The sequence below is a fragment of the Choristoneura fumiferana genome, chromosome Z, assembly GCF_025370935.1.
Source record: "Choristoneura fumiferana chromosome Z, NRCan_CFum_1, whole genome shotgun sequence".
Lineage (NCBI taxonomy): Eukaryota > Metazoa > Arthropoda > Insecta > Lepidoptera > Tortricidae > Choristoneura > Choristoneura fumiferana.
This window is the reverse complement of record NC_133472.1, coordinates 11573173-11593854: the sequence shown is the minus strand read 5'-3', so window position 1 is coordinate 11593854 and position 20682 is coordinate 11573173. Positions and strand designations below refer to the sequence as shown.

Sequence of the window (20682 nt, the reverse complement as noted above, 5' to 3'; positions counted from 1 at the left end):
TAATGTCGTTCAAAGCGAAGCAGAAGACTATAATTGAGGGTTTCTGTGCCATGTTAGTTGGCGCTGGTATCGTGAGGTCCATTCATGGTCCATTTGGCAACTTTGACATTTGTGCCATATATTTCGCACCTCGAGAATGAGACTTGACTAAACAAAACATGACAAGTTGTAAAATTAAAAAAAAACCCGTTTTAGGTGGGAATTTCTGGGTAGCTTTGCTTTCGTTGTATGGTAGATAGTTGATGTGAATTATATCTATTAAATAGTTCTTTCCAATTGGATTATTTTCCAAAATGTCTGATAATTTAAGGAACCTCCCGATCGAGGGAAGCTATTGTTTAATATAAATAATGAAGGTAATTCTGTGACGTTTTCCGATGCCATTGACGATTCTCTTTTTTCTCAATCACAGTCAGACGATGGGGTTATTAATAAATTGAATAATAATAAAAAACGAATGGCGTCGATTATTTTCTCCAGTCCCAGGAAAACCAAAAGTTCAGAAGATAGCAATCAAATTTTGTATATATCCCCTGAGTATGATCCAGATGACCCCCAATTGAAATATCGGGACACTGCTAAGGGTCCTTTCTTGATTCATATTAGTAACATGTAACCGGAATTGTCATCAGGCCTGTCCTTACAGGTTTTACAAGTGGCCCAACTACTTCACAAGTATAATGTTCAGGATATTGTGGAAGGCTCGATTAAGTCAGTTGGTCGCAAAAAAATTGCTGTGAATTTTAAATCTGCCTTGGATGGATGCCAATAATTTCCTCTCTGCTAGTTTTCTTTCAGAAAACAAATTATCAATCACGTATGGGGGTGGTGATGATATCCCTACGGAGTGGTCTCTAGAAGAGTTGGTTGAAGGAATGCCTTTTCCGTCCGGTTTAGAATCTGAATTTAGTGGTAGAATCATTAAAGCCCGCCGTTTATCAAGAAAAGTACAAAGAGATGGTCAGGCTCCGAATGGATTCCCTTAAAAATGCACCAACTTTTCACTCCCAAGTATTACCTACCGGGAAGAATATACATCTATAACTCATCTATCCCGGTGTACACTTACGGTCTCCCGTCGATTCAGTGCAGAAGATGTTGTCACATTGCTGAAAAGTGCAGGTCCAAACCTATCTGCTAACGATGTGCCCAACCTCATTCCGGTGAGTCATGTTCCATCACTGACAATAATAGCAGTTGTTTTTTATGTCTTGGCAACCATAATGCTACAGATCAATCCTGCCCTGAATATGCCCGCCAGAAAGCTATTAAAGTTGTCATGTCTGAAGAAAATATCGGCTACATAGAGGCTTCTTAACGCTTCCGTCTGGCTCGCATGTCTTACTCCGTTGTTGCTCAAAAAGCTCCATCTCCTCCCTAAAGGTTAACCCGTTAACCCCTTCTTCTCTTCCTCCGATTTCCAATTACATACAAATTGATGCTGGTTCCTCTGCGCAACAATCTTATAGAAAAACTATTTATACCCAAAAAACCTCGCCGTCTAGAAAGAAAATTACTAGTTTGCCCCGTTCATCCCTTCCTAATGGGTGCGCTCTGAATGATAATTTTTAACGAGTCCCCAACGACAAAATCTTAGACCATTTTATGTTTATGATAGCTTCGTTAAATGTCTTCTTTCTGCTGCAGAAAAATTCATTGAAAAAATTCTGCTCGTAATAAAATCCATTCTCCTCCGTGGTGGGATTCAGAATGCACTAACATTGTTCGTGAGCGTAATTTAATAATAGAGCGATATTCTGATTATTCAAAAAATCCTCTGCAAAAGCGAAGAGACTTATCTAATATGAAAAAAGAGGGTTGGCCTAATTTTTGTAAATCTCTATCTCCCCGGTTCCCGTCCACTCTAGTTTGGAGAAAATTTAAGGCATTTCGCCGAAGGCTAATCCATGGCTAGCTGAATTTTTAGATAAACTCTCCTCCTTTTGTTCCTTCTGAGGACCTTTTTCCTCCAGTTCCTCCATCTCTTCCATAGAAATGGACAGAATGAATGACTTATTCCTTACTCGGAGACTCTTCTCCTGTGATCGATGTGATCCCTTATTCTTTCATTGTGAAATCTTGGAAGGCTGTCAAATTAATCTTCTTAAAAATTATTAATCATATTTTCATAACTGGTATGATACCCTCCTTCTGGAAAACGTCCAATCTTGAAGCCTGGAAAGGACCCTAACGATCTCTTATCTTATCGCCCAATAGCTCTATCCTCATTCCTCAGTGTCAGCAAAAATATTGGAAAATCTGATTAAAAATAGACTAGAATGGATCGTGGAAAACAGAAGTATTCTAGCTAAGTCCGAACTCCAAAAATCCTTTATAACGCAAATAGTTCGCAGTCATTTCGATTACGCTTGTTTTGTTTTAGAACTTTGGAAGTAAATTGTCGTTGGCAAAACTGGATCGAATTCAGTCTAGGTGCCTGCGCATAATATCTGGTGCTATGAAGTCATCCCCTATAAATGTGTTACAGGTTGAATGTGGGGAACCTCGTTTATTTCTTCGTCGACAGTATTTAGCGGACAGGTTTTTTCCAAACGTATCTCACACAATATCTTTTTCATCCATTGATGGCTAAGTGTAAAACTTTGGCAGAACTCTCTTTCTCTAGATCTTGGGTGAATGAGGCCCTCTCTCCCCTTGTTAAATCTTATAAAAAGTGTGCCCCTATTTGTATAAAAACCCCATTTTTTTGTTTTGATTATGACAGTTTAATGTTCCAGCCAAATGTTATTTTTGATCTTTGAGTGCCAACTCGGAATTTATTGAAATTATGAATAGGAAATTTAAGGACTGGCTAAAATATTAAAGGATTCCTCAAATGTAGACTTTGTAGGCTCGACAGCTGTTTGTTTGGATTCACAAATTTAAAATTATTTTAAATTTTAAAAGCCATCCTCATTGTTCTATTTTTACTGGTGAAGCGGTGGCTTTATATGTAGCTACCAGCATGATATGGTAAGATGCTCTTCGTCATTTTCATCTAGCCAATCTTGAAGTTTCCATTGCCTGGATTCGGAGTCACTGTGGCATTGTGGATAGTGAGATAGCTGATTTATGTGCTAGACAAGCAATTTATCTAGGTTCCTCTGGCTACAATAAATGCTTTAGCCGTGACATTAAGGCCCTTGTGAAACCTCAAATGTTTGGAAATTGAAATGATTTGTGACAATCATCTCGGTTAATTTAAGGGAAGACATTTTGGAAGCTACGAGACCATGGTTTTTTATCAATAGAGAATTTTCTAAATTAAATGGAGGCATCATTATTAGACTAAGATTGGGCCATTTTTGTTCTTCTGTATTTTTAGCAAAGCTTAGAATAAGGGAGAATGCCATTTGTGAATGTGGCTGGCTGATGGCACTCTGGAACATATGTTTTTGAACTGTCCAAAAATATCTGTTCCTTTATATGATATCCTCCCTCGTGATATTATTCGTCCTATTAATATTAATTTTCTTCTTACTTTAGCGTTCCCTCCATTTTGTGAAATATTAGACAAATTTTTGACTAAAAATAAAATCAAATTATAAATGCAGTAGTTTTTTTTAACGTTCATTCTTGTTATAATTTATTACCAGTAGTGACCTGTGATATCTTACTGTGACCTATCATTATTTCATATTATTTGTTGATTAGTTCTTGAAACTTAGTGTATCCTCATTGCAGATAGTAACTGGTAGCGTAGTTATCTCACCGAAAACTGGCAGGTTATCGAACAAGTCGTCCACCTAGTTGCCCTGTCTCAGTCAACCTCGACACTGGCAGAATCATCAATAAATTGATGGACCCACTTTCTCCTATTGAATTGAATTCATTGTACCGTCAAATGGACCTCTCGATACTAACGCCCTCTAGCGATATTTCGCCTGTCAGGACTATTAAGTATAGGACTAAAGAAACTGGGTTGATAAGGAGGGTGTTAGGTATAATATTTTCAGACTTGTAGCATGGGAGCCCGAAAGGCTAAATGCGGTTTTACTCAAGCGCAGTAGGGACCTATTACATTTCGAAGGAAAGGATGTAATAAAGAAAAACATTTTTTCATCACACTTGCTCGTAAACAGTGTCGTAACATGCAGGCTACCTTGGTTGCAACCCCCAAATAAAACCCTCGACCTTAATGTGCTTGTCATGAAACCCGTGGTCGGTAAATTAGTCATTGCTCGTACTAATAACACTAAATGTAATAATTAATTGTTTTTAAAATAAATAAATTAAAAAAAAATTGTCTTGTCATGAAGCCCAAGGTCGGTAAATGAGTCAGTGCCCGTACTGATGGTGCTGCGCGCGCTGCTGCAGGAGCACATGCACACGCACGTTGCGGCGCATGCTGCGGGAGGGGGAGGGGGAGAGCGGCGCTACCAAGAGCACAGCCTAAGGTATCGCCAATATTTGGAAGAATTATATTTTTTATTTTAGAAATATAAAATTTTACTCGCAAATGTGATGAAAAACATTGTATGTTGCACGGGCGGTACTAGAATTACGAACATCGACTCATTAAAGCCTCTCTCTAATAGACTCTCGTTCGTAATTCCGTATTTACCGCCCTTAAGACACAGAGTACTATTTTTTGTATACCCATTGAGCTGTGGGACAAGCAACAGGCAAATTTAAGGCTATCTAAAATTTAAGGCTATTTTAGGACCCTAAAACGCAGGTTTCTTAACATTCCGGGTTCCAAAGATTTAAGTCCAAGTCATCCTGGCATAATTAAATAGGTATAATCTGACAATTATTTGGAAGAGTTTTCTTAATCCAACGGCTTGTAAAATTAATACATAGTTGTATGTTTTTAAACCTATTCTAGATTGGTTTGATTCTGGCTGATTGATGTTTTTTCCAGTAACGTCCTTATGGCGGTGAGCTCTCTCCGTAGCGTTTCTATTTCTCCCTCCACTCCGCCGCATGACGATTCTGACTCCTTGTCCCTGAAGTATCTTTGTACGAGGACTGACATCAACACTGCGTATTCCTTTTGTACGGGTGCCTCAATATCAGTTTCCTAAAATATAAGGATGTGTTCATTTTGTGCTAGTGCTGCACTCTGACGGCAGAAAATTGCAGTAATGCTCCCTATAATTACCATTAACATTAGTTTACAATTTTTAATTTTATGTCATTAGCAATAAAAGCGACAGTAGGGTGTCAACTATTGGGTATCAGCATGTCGAGCACTCGGACGTTTACCTTATTTCATATCAATAATAAAAAATCTTACCGTATCACTAGTCTGAGAGCAGGACAATGGGACTCGAGCCCCCTTTTGCCTGCGTGTTTTAGCGCACAACCATTCGACTACTCCTTTCACCCCCGAAGCGGTTGGTATCAGGTTGTAGGGGGACGGGAGTGTAGTCTGAGATATGTAGTTTAAATACACCTGTGAATAAAGCAACATGTTTTTGCAAATAAAGATCCACCAGACTATCTCCACTGGTAGAGATATATGGATCGCTACCCTACCAGTAAAAATCCATACAACTCTAACACTGTTACTAACTCGGTAGTAACTGGTCACGGTTCAATAGTAGATTGTTAAACACGGGTTGTAAGTGATCAATTAGACCCAAGATATTTAGACGGGTGTAATTGATCATTTACACTTTACTTGAACACTACTTTTCATCACAAATGCGAGGAAATAAAGAAAAACCGTTATAAATGTATACGCAATTTGTAACAGCGGAAGAAAACTTATTGCGCCAAACTGGATTTTGTTTTTAGGGTTCTGTAGCCAAATGGCAAAAAACGGAACCCTTTATGGGCGAGTCTGACTCGCACTTGGCCGTTTTTTTATGGCCTCGCGCTCTTTGGCTTTGGCACATTCAGCCAGCACCATTATGCCACCATGGAGGTTTGGAGGTAAGTATTACGCATTACAATCTTCTTGTTTATCAGTTCGTGAATACAAAGGAGCACCATTCGATTTTTAAATTTACTTACATCCCTAAAGATGTAAATAGAATTAGGTACAACACGGATTTCAAGTTAAATGCAACCTACTATCAGAGCTTAAGTGATGAAAAAATATTGTCCCAGGTATGAGTAAAACTCACCTCAGTCCTTCCAAAAGTCCACTCAGTGTTGACGTTGTTTATAACTCGCTGAAACGTGTTAGACATGGTCGCTATCAGCATGTTCAGGACCACAATCACGGATATTACTTCGAAGACTGAAACAAATTTTGGACTACTTATCCTTTGTGTAATCTAGTCTTAGGTACACTTTTACTTAGGTACTGCATCTACGAAAAATTTGCTATGTAGGTAAATTTTGAAGCTTTGATTGGTTGATTGATAATGTGTGTCTTGTTAAAACTCGATATTGTTGCCTAGCCTGTATACCTAATCAGGCAGTGTATATCCTTTACCTAAAGAAATGAAATAAAATTTAACATTTTTTCTTGGTATGGTAGCTATGCTTACTTCCAAAGCAGAAGTATCCAATGCGTTCAGTGTACGTATGCCGATTGCGGTGGGCTTTGTCCCTCAAGCTTCTGTTCTCGAGAATAACATCAGCGCTCTCCAGCGGTGCCATACAAAACAGTGCCCAGAACAGCGTGTTCAGAGTATCAGATAAGCTGGTAAATGAGGATACCTGTGTACGACACAAGATACCTAGATGACGTTAAAAATAACTTGACTATTCAACTGTTTTCGTCTTTTCATTGTATGTCCGTTCCGTACAAAATGGCGATAGCCGCGATCTACCATGGTCTACTTAAACGGGCTTTGGGAGTTAGTATGTAATTAGGTGCTCAGCTAAGGTAAAGGTTCTCTATTGATCAGTAAAAACTTTTCGGGAAATCAACTAGGACTATAGATAGGTATAGGTACTTCAAAAATTAACCCAGTAGTTAACTCGAAACTAATTTTTGAGAAAAGATGCACAGTGGACTTTAGTTTCCCTAATTATTATCATTATTTATCACTAGGGGTTACCCAAGGGTTACACGCGGCTTCGCACATGTAAACTATTCGGTCTGGCAGTTACAATTGAATTTCCGGGATTTTATAAAATTCCCCTGGGAATTCCCAAAATTTATAATCATGGTCTTCATTGAGGTTGTGTTAAGAACAACTGACCAAAATTTCAAAACTCTAAACCCAGCGGTTAAAATTTCAAGATATTATCCCTATCTCGTTGGAATATCGGGATAGAAGGTAGCCTATCTGTTATTCCAGAAATCCAGCTACCTAATAAATAAATAAAAAATGTTTATTAAAGGTAACCTTGTTAACATTCAATCCATACCAAATTTCGTGACTCTAAGCCCAGAGGTTGTTATTTCTAGATTTTATCCCTCACCCGTGGGGATATCGGGATAAGAAGTGTCCTATGTTTTAATCCAGATTATAAAATAACTTTTTGCCAAATTTCACCCAAATCCGTTCAGCTGTTTTAGCGTGAAGAAGTAACAAACATACTCACTCACTCACAAACTTTCGCATTTATAATTATTAGTAGGATGAAAAAAATGATATCTAACTCTACAACTACTTCTCTGTGCAGTTGTCGATACAGCTCTCTAAATAAAATAAGATTCAAGTTCTGGACCCCAAAAATATATTCTTTATTTCATAATCATATTAATTGTACCTACATATTTAAAAAAATATTTTAAACCTATAACTACAAACTAAGACAAACATCTAAACTATAAGCTAAGATAAAAACTTTCATTAGGTACACTAAATTCATCCGCAACATGCTTCATCAGTTCTAAATACCTAATGAACTTAGTTATGTAAGTTAGTTATTTTCAATCCTAGACACACCTGAACTGTTTTCATTCCGGCTTCGTCCTCGTACACCATGCCGTCGTAATACTGATAGAACCGTGTCAAACCCGCTGCGAATGCACTTATTATAATAGCGAATACAGTCAAATATTTGTAGATGTCCACGGTCATCTTCCCTAAGGATACCTACGGATAATTTATTTAAGTAGAAACTGGCGCTATTCAATCGTTATGAACGAGCACCGCAAGGTACAGTCACCTGCATTATTACTTATCTGCCACAGCGTAACGTGCAAAAATGTCTGATACGTCTTAACGGCCCCAGAAATCGAGTATTATGAGATATTTATGCACCCTTTGTTGTGTCAGATATTTGTGCTGGTGACTGTACTCAAAATTGCGTGAATACAACTATAAAATTCCATGGCCAAAGCACATCAAAAAACAAGATTAGTTTTTTGTATGTTCTCAAGTGGAGGTATGGTGCCCGCCCACAGCGCGAGTTTGTCTCACATTGGGCCTGCTGCAATGTTCTATTATAAGTGAAAGAATCTCCTGGTTATTGTGGATAATAATGGATAGGTATACAAACTCAAACCATAGTAAAAGAGAAGAGTAATTTCTTGTAGTCATAGCTTTACACTCGTACCTGAAGTGGTCCAAGATGGTAATTAAGTTGACACAACAGCATTAGTCTGAAGTACGCAAGTATGGTAGCGAGACAAAATGTGCCCTCCGCCAATAAGGTAGGGTTATATTGGTCCCAATATTTACGTTCTGTCGACAATATAATTGGGTAAGCCTAATTTTCTAATGCAAAAAATATTCAAAAGAATAACACTAGATTGGACTTGGACTATTTATAGGAAAATTAGTGCGTAAAGTAGGCTTTACAAGTTAACGAATTATATATAGTCGATCACAACTGAATATTTGAATATTTGTCGCATTAGTTACGGAACCTTACACTGCGTTTAGTCAGTGTTTGGCAGATTGTTACTCTTGTAGGTAGAGTTAGTATCTTAGACGCGGTGATCCCGGATACCTCTAAAATTACGTCTTGCTGCGATCTGTATGCGAAGTTTTTATCTTTTAAAAAAGTATCTATAGAACTTGTATTCTGTTTACCCATTTCCTCTTCATCATTGATAGCGACATCCCTGGCAGCCGCTACCCAAAGGGCGAAGGTCACTCCAAATAGCATCAGCATAGTGACGTCGAAGATGTTCCAAGATTCGGAGAAGTACCGTCGGGGACCTTGGGTCACGCACATGCGCACTGCGGACCACACGTAGCCACACACGTATAGGATCACAGGAGCTTCAGCCCCTGGTCAGGCAGAAAATGAGCGTTGAATAGTGTGTTAAGCGTATGGCATCAAATTCTTGATAAATGTTTTTTTTTGCTACTCTGTGTGGATTTGGGTACCCTAGAAATTTATTTTGTTTGTTCTACCAAATTCTACCTTGTTTTGCCGATACGCCGTATTATAGTTATTTTAGCTTGAGAAGTAATCTTTCGTTACAACCATACACGTAGCTTACAAGTTATAAAAAACTTGCTGGCTCGTTGTAAAAATTAGCTTGTGTTGGTCTCAGATGGATTTAGTTGTATATTATACTTAAATATAACAGTATTAGTTCAAGGATAGGTAGGTACGTCTGCACTTTCTCAAATTAAGTACAAATTTTGCTATACTAAATCTAAATTTAATAAAACCGGACAAGCGCATGTCGAGTCATGCTCAGTGTAGGGTTCCGTAGTTGCTCAATCTTCACAATAGGTTCAGAAGTTAGAAACGAGTGTGAAGTTAGAAGGGGGGGGGGGCGCATATGTTTGAAGTTTACAAACGATTATTTACGAAACTGTTGATTTTATCGAAAAATAGCATTTGAATACCCGTACCATTTTACTAAGTCCTATTTGACGACACTCCCTCCACACAGCAGGGTTGGAGCGAAAAAAAAAATCAACCCACTTTATGACAGGTACAAAAAAAACTTTCACCATTTTTTCACCATTTTGTTGGAGTAAATAATACACATACTTACTCATACCAAATTTGTGAAATTTAGAAAAGTACATTTTTTGAAATACCTACTGCATCTTTCGAAAAGGTGCCCCAATTGCGAGTGTACCTTTTGGGAGTGTGCGTTTTAAAAAAGAGCACTTTTTGAAACAGTGCACCTTTCGAAAAAGTGCCCCAATTGGGAGATTGTACCTTCAGGAAGTGCACATTTATCGGAAAGTGCACTTAAAGAAAGTGTACGGCTCGGGGAAGTGTTTTTCGAGCCTGACCCGACCATACATTGGCCTTCGACTTGCCTAAATCAGCAAATATGTATTCAATCGGTGTTTTTTAAATGTCGTATGTATACAAACTCCTCCTTATGTTTGAGTTTTTTAATCAGTTTGCCGTATTTATGAGTAATTAAAATGCTCATGACAACTTATAACAACAACATTTTGTATATGTACGACACGAAAAAAGATTTACTGTCATTCGGTGCAAATGGAAAATAGTCCACATTAATTGGCAAATATAAAGTGTGTAGGTACATACATTGTGCATTTCATTGATATACGCGAACACGAAACAGGAAGTGAAGTACCAGTACCACCGTAACAGTTCCGGGCACAGACGCTAATCCATTGACCTACACTGTTGCGCACAATTAATTGCGATAATCTTGACAAAAAATCTCATCATTGTATCTGAATGGGAGTAAATAAAGCATGAACCTGTATTTGGCGGTCCCCGTTTCTGTCTGGTCTTATCTTGATTAGAGATATAGAAGACCAGGGCCAGGAATACGAAGTAAGCGGCCGAGTGGGTAATCAGCTTGTTCAACGGTATCTGGAAGTGGCTAACGAGCCGGTGCCTCGGCGCTACCTGGAACGTGCCCGCCATTCGTAGGAAAATATGTGCTGATATAATCTGTCACTGCGGCGCTGGCGCGGAGGTGCCTGTTTAACGATGCCGGTAAACTTCGACCTGTTTTGTTGCCTGGGTAGCTTTGTACTTGGTCTTTTGAATATCTACGATTTAACGATATCATTTAGATTTAACATGACGTTCTCACAGTCGACGACAATTGACTAACCACAGCAGAAGCAGCCGAGAGTAATTGACGGCTTTAGAAAGGGATGTATCATACGAGTACCTATACGTAAGATAGGTACTATACGAAATATAGGTACTTTATTTGTCTGTTCCTATCGAGCATAGAACATTCACACCACAGATCCGTCTTTAATATAGGTTACTTAAGTATGTTTTCCATTGTAAATGTCTAGGAAATTTAAATAAAATGAACGTAGGATTGTTAATAGCCTCTTAATCCAAGTTTATGGTATGACATTAAGTATCCTTGTAATAAGCTAATTCAACATCTTATCTGAGCGATGTTAAATCGGGCCTTATTTTCACACTCAAGCAATTATGAAGCCTAATTTAGTTCATTATATAGATAGCCTTTAAGCGTAGAATAGGGTTCGTTCTTCCATTGCGGAATCCTAAGAGTCACTAAGACGAACATAAAGGGACTTAAATTACAGAGAATATTTACTGCTTTTTTGTACACTTACCACGCACATAAATAAAATGAGCGGCGTTATGAAAACTCGACTCGTTATAATAAATCCTTTCGTCAAAAGGGACTTGCTCTTCCAACTGAACCAGTCTCCCAACCAATAGGATTCAAGGACCTGGGAACAGTGACGAACAATTAACTGCTATTCTGAGCAAAGGGAGTTCGCCGACCTTCTGACACTTCTGGCTCTATGAGAGCGTATTAAAATCACTAGAATGATATATGAAACTGTAAAAAATATAAATGAATGATGTGTTGGACTATTTGAACTGTTGCCTCTCTTCTTTGAGTCACGGTTATGTCATGTCTCACTGTTAGATGGTTAGATGCAAGTGTTTATTATGTAGGTAGGTATCTGTGCCTAAACTTTATGTAAATAATATAAGAAAAATTTGTAAAATAGAAAAAGTTGTGAAATTTTAGGATTGACTAAATTAAGCATTATTGCTTTATCTATTAGGTATAGTTTGGCTAATGAAAGTTCAACCCAGCTATTATTTGAGTGGCAACATTATTCAAACGTCATGGGCAAAGGGTGTAGTAAATGTACGACTTGTTAATGCACGCTTAAATAATGCACGGCCTGATAATCCGTGCTTATGCGCACTAATGCACCGTGCCGTGATTGAAATAAAAAAGACCGGCCAAGAGCGAGTCGGACACGCCCGAAATAGGGTTCCGTAGCCATTACAAAAAAAATTAAGTAATATTTTTCCAAGGATTTCGTATTTTGTACGGAATATTCCAAGTTTAGGTATATTTTATACCGTAGGCTGCTATTTACTCTTAAACTACTAATAATACTAAAGAAAACTTAACCATTATAGTTTTCCTTGTAAGTTTGATATACTTACTACCATCCTGAATTTTTTAAATTTTTTCCACCCACCGGTTTAGATTTTAGAGGGGGGATGGCGCTCGGTTTTAATGAAAATTTGCGCTTTAAAGTTGAATATTTTGCAAACAAATCACTTAATCGAAAAATTGTTTTAGCATCCCCCTAATGATTTTGATGAAAGATCTATCCAACGATACCCCACACTAAAGGGTTGGATGAGAAAAAAATCACCCCATTTTACTTTGGAGGTACACTAAAAATTTTTTTTTTTTTTATTATACCCTTTTGTCGGTATAGTTAACATATATATCCGTGCAAAATTACAGCTTTTCTAGCATTCGTAGTCCCCGAGCAAAGCCGCGGACGGACGGACAGACAGACAGACAGACAGACAGACATGGCGAAACTATAAGGGTTCCTTTTTTGCCATTTTGGCTCCGGAACCCTAAAAAGATTGTTTAGATGCGGTGACCGAATTTGTAGGTTAGTAGACATGGCAAAATATTTTGATACTAATATCCCTTTCAGAACTGGTCAATACCAGTGTGGTTCCTAAGATTCACTTTTTCTCAAAAATGTTCGTATTAACCTTTTTATGTTCAACATATCGTTCTAATAATTACTTATTTTCCAATAAGGGAAGCATAAAGTAGGCACGATTCTTATGCCTAATCGTCACTTTTGTACGGCAGAGAAGTTTCTGTACTTGAACTATTACTTATTCTATGGTGATACCTGGTGTAATCATTTTTTTTGAATTTGCCGCGGTTTTGTAGGTTCATCTTTCTTTAGCCAGACTCTACTTGTTCGAGAACAAATTAAGTATATACTTATATCAGCGTCATCACATTTACTCAACAGACTGTTGGTACCTAGCTGTTTATAGACAACACGCATTGTAAGGTTTGTAAGTTAGGTAACTTACACGTAATTAACTACCAACCATTTGCGTACTAGGATGTGCTACAAATTCTTTCTGTTTGTAGTCGACCGCCATCAGCAATCGAGGCAGCTTAAAATGTCGCCGGTCCTGGTTGCAAGTCTGTTTTAATATCACCTCCACTTCTCCTGATGTTCGACAGCAACCTTTTTGACAATTGTTCGTTTTAATTCAAAAATAAAAAAATTATATAACTAGACTTTGCATGCGGCTTCGCACGTGTAAACCATTAAATCCGGCAGATGAATTGGAATTCCGAGATTTTACTAATCATGAAAACTCCCAAAATGTATCTTGGATTTAATTAACGTTTGCATATAGAACACCGCGCCCAATTTCATGTCCATTTCCCCATGTCCCTGTCCATTTCGATCCGGTGGGATATCGGGTTAAAAAGTAGCCTATGAGACGTCCATACACATCAAATTTTATCCAAATCCGTTTAGACGTTTTATCGTTAAGGAGTAACAAACATACACACACACACACACACACACACACACACACACACACACAAGTCTGCGCTCCTTGAATGTGGCAGAAAAAAAACAGCCCAGTGCGTGTCGGGCCACGCGTAGTGTAGGTAGGGTTCCGTACTAATATGCGGCTGTTTACCATAATATAGGTACACCGTGTCCAATAAGTTCGAATACACATCTTTTTGCACTGACCCTATACCCCTTTGCTCTAAGTAATATCAACATTAATTCAAATAAGCAATTTTTATTTTCATTAAAAATTAGGTCAGGTTATTTGCGAATATATTCTTCAATAATCCACCAAAATTTATCACCGCGACCTTAACGCGACGGTAAAATGTTACAAAAAATAATCTTTAATCATTCTGTAAAAATCAGGCGAAATTGCTTTAAGCCTATTTACTTTGTAATAGTTTAATTTACGTTCTTTGTAACACATGTCAAATCCACTTTTTTCCGGTTTAAAGATCATTTATTCTCATAAGAAATATATACAATGTCGCTGACATGGGAATTTTTATAACTAAAATTACGTTAACATTTAGATTAACCCGGCAATACCGGTATTGGAACATGCTTTTTAAGTAGTAAAGATAAATATAAAATTAAATATTAATTACTTTTCGTAGGCAAAAATATTATGGCATACCTTCCAACATAAGACAATCAAGTGCAAAGTTTATCTAAGTACACGTGAAATCTGGAGCAAGTAATTATAGTGGCTTGCCTGCACTGACACAAAAAATTCAAATCCACTTTTTTTAAAGGAACTTAAAAAAAGCTTCATATTTTGAAAAGTGTAAATTGCAAATTAGCTACGATAGTGGCATAAAAGGTATGTTGGATTTTAAATGCTAATTATTTGAAATCCTATTTCTTGATAATATGTGACTTAAAAAATCTCATATTATTTCTCTCATAATAGAAATTAGACGTATTACGAAATAATCACTTTAGTGTTTTTTTAAAATTTCCTGTTAGATATATTGGTGGATTCAGCTTGCAGGTCTAAAACCTGAATTATTCAAACATATTTTGACAGTAAATTTACTGATAACATTTTTGCTCAAAAAATATCACCTATTTTAAAGTAATTTTTTTGTTACTATCTTCCGGAACTAAATTTTGGTGGATTCGAAAATTTGGTAAGTTCTTAAAAATTACACGTAAAAGCCGGAGGTATATAAAAAAATTGCCTTATATCGAATTATTATCAAAAAACTGTAGAATGACCAGGCTACTAAAGACATACGGACTACAAGCCATCATATTCTTATTTTAATTATTAAAATATGTTAACGTTAACAAAATGCAATCATTTCAATCGTCAAGGTATTTGTGGTTTTCTTTAAATCCACGATGAAACGCTTCGCAAAACGATTATCAAAAAAATTCGCAATGGCGATAGCCCAGGCGCTATCTTCAAGACTTTAAACTCCTTGGAATTAAACGCAATCTAGTTTACACCACAATCAGAAGGTATAAAGAGACCTCCTCCGTAGAGGACAGGAATAGATTCGGTCGGCCACATTCAGCTAGAACCGATAGAGTAGTAAAAATTGAGAGAGAGCGAGTTCGGCGGAAAAAACACCGCTCTATTCGAAAATTTGCTGCTGACCTGAAAATTTCAAGGGGATCGGTGCACAACGTTTTGAGGGTAGACCTTGGATGCCATGCCTACAAAAAACGCAAGGTTCATAGCATAACGTCCAAGAAAAAGAGAGTACAGAGATCAGACACAATACTTCTGGGCACGCAGGGGATTCAGTTTGTTTTTTTTTTGACGAGAAACTGTTTGTATTAGAACAGCCTTATTATGCCTAAAATGATCAATTGTGGACACCAAGGATAAAAGACATTCCGGACAACCAGAAACATGCTTTTAGACGCATAATACCACAAACACGAAATACCAACCCGAGGTTTTTTGGTTATTTGCGGATTTTTTTAATAACGGCCATTTTTAAATAGCCGATTACGCTAAATACGAACTTTTTTTTAAATAAAAAATAGGCTTACAAGCTATAGGCTTATAGGCTTAGGCTTCAATCTCACTTGATGGAAGGCGAAGATGAGGCCTAATATGGTACACGTTAAAACCACAACTATGTATAAAACGCAAAACACCAACTTGACGTTTTGTGGTGTTTTGCGCAAACATACCACATATGCAAAACACTAACTGAGACTTGTAAAATGTTTGCAATCAAAGTGGTGTATAACAATTAACAGGAGCCAGTGTTTATCTAAAGAGGTTTTATTTTTATGTACCTAGTTTTTTTTCCACATATACTGACCGTGATTAACCCCTATCTCACCTGATGTTAAGTGCAGATGAGGCCAAAGGTGTATCTCACTGGTTCAGTAACAGCCTATTCACTCTAGCCTTGAAGAGCCCTAGATTGTATTTATCCGGAAATACAGATGATGGGAGCGAATTCCATTCCTTAGCAATTATGAAAGATGACGCAAACCGCTTTGTGCGGGCCAATGGAACGCTAACTACATAAGGGTGAAGACGCCCCCCCCGCCTGGAAGTATGTTGGCAAAATGGAGATGGAGGAATTAGATCATGTAATTCCTGCGCCCACTCACCAAAATGTATCCGGTAAAAAACAGACAGACAAGCAACTCTACGACGGTGTTCGAGGCTCTACAACTTGTTCCCGATCAGCGGGCTTGCACCAAAGAGTCCACGGGCCCGGCGCTCCACCGAATCCAACGCGGCTAACTGGTACTTGGCGGAACCGTCACACAGGTGACAGCAGTATTCCATACACGATCTTACCTGCGCTTTGTAAAGAGTAAAAAGCTGCTCTGGTGAGAAATACCGCTTCACCTTATATAGGACACCAAGTTTTTTAGCAGCCGTGATTATAATTATAGCAATGTCAATTTAAGAAATAGCATGAATAATCCTACGCTAACTAGAGCAGCAGAAAGCTGCTGCTACTGCTGCTTGCATGTCAGATGTCTCAATACTAGGTACGAGTACATTGGTGCAGATATGAGAAGAGCAAAAGTGCTGTGTGAATATAACTTTTATATTCCGTCAAGAAAATAAGCGCTACATAATTGTTTATACTCCTAAGTATGGCATTAACAAAATATAGTTTTCATTATATTAAATAACATGCTACATGAAATTAGGTACCCATTCAAATGTATGGTAAAAAATTGTTTCAGAACAAAACATAAATCCCTTTTAATTCTATATTGTGGATAAATTGAAAAATCCCTTCTTAGCTACTTCTTAGTGCACTTTTACTTCTATAATCCATAAGAAACATGTCTACCAAAATTCCAGTGTCTATAGCTCCAAAGGTGTAAGCTGAAAGGTTGTGCGTCGTGCGTTGTCTGCGTCAGGTAGTAAAAAGCCTCTTTATTCCGGAGAACGGTTTTTAGTTATTTCAACTACCTACTGCATACCAAATTTGAAGTCTCTAATCACGGTACAGAAAAAGTTACGAAGATAGAGCCACTTTTAATCAAATATGTCATCCTACTAATATTTGTGTATATAATCCCTTTTATACCCTATCCCTTGGAAATTTCGGAAAAACCTTGCTTCACCTCTATGTTTAATCTTAAATAAATTATGAAAATTAATCTTATATATATAATTCTCGTGTCATAGTGTTTGTAACCAAACTCCTCCGAAACGGCTTGACCGATTTCTATGATTTTTTTTGTGTATATTCGGTAGGTACATACATGAAGGTTTTTGTATTTTTTTTTTATTTCAATTCCCATTTTTTTGTTACTTTTACGGTCATCCCGTAAAACCTATATTGAAAATACAAACTGAAATATAGATGCACAGAAAAACCAGAAAAATAAGACTAGCGCTGGGAATAACGATATCTCTTGTCCGGGTGAGCGGTTAGTTCCGATGGAGTGCCGAAAAGTTTGTCGATGAGGGCTACGGCGTAGATGTCGCTAGTGTCGCTGCTTAAGTGGCTAAATAAGAAATAACACAAGCTGAGATATGAGGTGCATAGGAGAAATTCGTGTCTGTATTGTTGTCCAGCGGTGGTGTAGCGGTATAGAACACGGCACGGAATGCCGAGGACCTGGGTTCGATTCCCAGCGCTGGTCTTATTTTTCTGGTTTTTCTGTGCATCTATATTTCAGTTTGTATTTTCGATATTTTTTATACTTCTACGCAGTCGGAGTCGCGGGCTACAGCTAGTTTACCTATAAGATCCACAGCAAACGCGCTGACCTCCTCACTCAGTTTGCTATACGCAACCGACAGCTGCCTGTACGCTGCAGCGTTCGCTGCCAGTTCCTTTGTCAAGCGGAATCCGGCGAGGATGGGGTCTGAGGACACATGTACTAGGAAGGCGGGGGATGCGATCGCTCGGTACACGGCAAGCCGAGCGCTACTCGCTCGTAGGGGATCGTCCGTCTCTAGCGATAGCCTTCGGAAAAAAAAACGTAGCGGTTGCCAAGAAATAACCTACTTCGAAATCTATACTTCTATACTTAATGTTATAAAAAGGAAAGATTTGTATTTTTGTCTAGGTGTTTGTGTTTTTGGAAGTTCGTTACGATAAACTAAAAAACTACCGGATCGATTTCAAAAAATAATTCTTTTACCATTAAAATACTACATCAATCCTGAGTAACATAATAGGTTATATTACCAAAAAAATTTGGGATTCGTGCGGGTATAGTTTTTAGGAAGCGGATCTGAAAAATGTGTGTGAAGTGCCCACTTATACCCATGCGGATCCGGGGCCGGGTGCTTGAGTTATATATTTAAGGAATAGAGTTTACTGACTTGCAATCCGCACAAAGGCAATTTGGTAAATGCGGTGCAGGTATCGTGTGACCTCGTTGCACAAGTAACGCTACTGCTTCGTAGTTTCCGCTCTGAGCTGCAAGGATCAATGGAGTCACGTGCTCAGGGAAATTTGGTGAATGAGTGCTGCCAGCGAATTCTAATCCTGGGCAAATTTCTTTCTGAGTATCTAGAAGCTTGACTGAAATTATAAGTTGCAAGTTACTTGTAAGTAATATTTACTACCAAATATTTGGTGTTTTGTTTTAGTTCAAGTTTATTATGAACTCTGATATACTTTTAAGTAGGTAAAACATTTTATTTTACAGTTATTTAGCAGGGTCTTATCATGTCCACAGTAAAATACTCGTAATTTTAACGTCTTAATGTATTCATCTTAAAAACCTACCTAAATTAAATATGCAGCTACTCGTATGTGTACTTACATCTACAAGCGAACGTAAAAAGCATTACCCAGTATTTTTATGTTGTTCTCTCGAACTGCATGCATTATTGTGTCACCGATTTCTATATTTGGCTGTTTCAAGAGAAATTCGACCATTGCTTCGGAACGATTTTTTACAGCTATGTGAAGTGCCGATACGCCCTACATTCAAGGTTAATATCGTGGTTAATACAGTTGCCATGTGACTTATAATATCAGGTTTGTAGCATTGTTGATTTGACCTGGTAATTGACGCAGTTGACGTTAAGGCCCGGGTGCTCTCGAAGGTAAGTCTGCACTGAGGAGACATTGTCTTCTGTCACAAGTCGTAAAAACTCTGCCTCATAAGGTAAAAGCATTGGCAAATGTACGCTGTCTTTTGGTTTCAACACGATGAACTCTTCATTCAACTGAAATAAATAAAGGGTTCATTCCATTAAATACGGAGGTTGGAGAAACATTCATGGTAATTTAATAAGTATACACACCCTTACCAAGTTACCAAGATGTTCGTATTGATATATTTTGGACCAGAAATTGCGCAGACTAGCTTTTTGAGACCATTGTGACTTAATATTAGTTTTTACGTTATCATAATCTTTGCTGGTACTGCTGCCTTCTCTTGAACTTGATTCAGCGCTATTTAATGAGTTTTTAGTACTTTTTATGTACGGTGTGTACGGTAAATTTTGTGAGAAATTTGGGGCGGAATGATTGGAACAAGGCTTATATCTTTGCTCACTTAAAATAGGTATTGCTTCATACTGCGGGTAACTTTCACGCACTTGTTTTTCATCTTGAATTTGCAGAATCGAAGTCCTAATTGGAATACTGGGTAAGCTTTTATTTTCTATGGATTCCGTTACGTTAGACACAGATGACTTCATGTTTCTAAAAGGTGTGTGAAGAGATGTAGTTCTAATTCACACACACTATATTATTTTATTGTATCAGTTGTAACAAGTTTTATTATATATTTTTCTTTCGTCAGCTGACATTGATCTGACAAGTGATACTGAAAGAAGTTCAAAAAGAAGTTGGAAAGAAATCATAATGCGTAAAACCTTAAAATAATGCTGCCATGGTGTCATTTCAATTTCCCATGCTACCTTTTTAAGGTTCCATGTATGATAGTCCAACAAGGAACCCTAACAGTGTTGCCTTATATTAGCTTAGATACTGTTAGTGCTAAGAAGTTGTAGGTAATTTAGCTATTAAGGTTAAGGGGCTGTTTCACCATCCATTGATTAGCGTTAACCGACAGTTAAATGTGATGCCGTCTTCGTCTATTCGAGCAAAACAAATAGAGACGGCATCACACCTAACCGCCAGTTAACACTAATCAATGGATGGTGAAACAGCCCCTTAATGTCGAGTCGAGTGCCCCTCCTGTAAACGAAACTGTTCTCTTGAAAATCTGAAAAAATATACTCAAACTACTTTTTATGATAACAACCAGATAACAACCATAATAACGAATAACAAATTTAAAAGAAAAACTAGATTATACTAGGATTAGAAGGCTTTACACGTTAACGAGAAATATGCGATCAAAATTTATAAACGACATAGTTATAGCAATAAATCATTATTATTATATTAAGATTGGTTATTGGAATCTTTTTGTATTTTTTATTTCAATTCCAAATTTTTGTTACTTTTACGGTCATCCCGTAAAACCCATATCGAAAATACTAAAACCAGAAAAATAAGACCAGCGCTGGGAATCGAACCGCTGGACGAGCGGTGGTGTAGCGGTATAGCACGCGGCACGGAATGCCGAGGACCTGGGTTCGATTCCCAGCGCTGGTCTTATTTTTCTGGTTGTCCAGCGTTGGTGT

The 20682-nt window shown here is 37.7% G+C and overlaps 1 protein-coding gene across 2 annotated transcripts; it reads right to left on the bottom strand.

Moving 5' to 3' along the window:
- Positions 1-4720: 4720 nt before the first annotated feature.
- Positions 4721-19816, bottom strand: LOC141427180 (short transient receptor potential channel 4-like). 2 transcript variants are annotated; one of them, XM_074086415.1, is made up of 15 exons: positions 19330-19816; positions 19084-19251; positions 18871-19003; positions 18397-18598; positions 17808-18034; positions 13135-13277; positions 11349-11468; positions 10503-10653; positions 8889-9089; positions 8410-8537; positions 7797-7946; positions 6444-6615; positions 6075-6190; positions 5240-5398; positions 4721-5023 (listed from the first exon to the last, which is right to left on the bottom strand). In XM_074086415.1, exons 1-15 carry the CDS (start codon positions 19726-19728, stop codon positions 4820-4822), a joined length of 2673 nt encoding a protein of 890 aa, XP_073942516.1. In that variant the 5' UTR covers positions 19729-19816; the 3' UTR covers positions 4721-4819. The 2 variants fall into 2 exon arrangements, with proteins under 2 accessions (XP_073942516.1, XP_073942520.1); XM_074086419.1 differs by having other exon boundaries at positions 19336-19816.
- Positions 19817-20682: the final 866 nt, after the last annotated feature.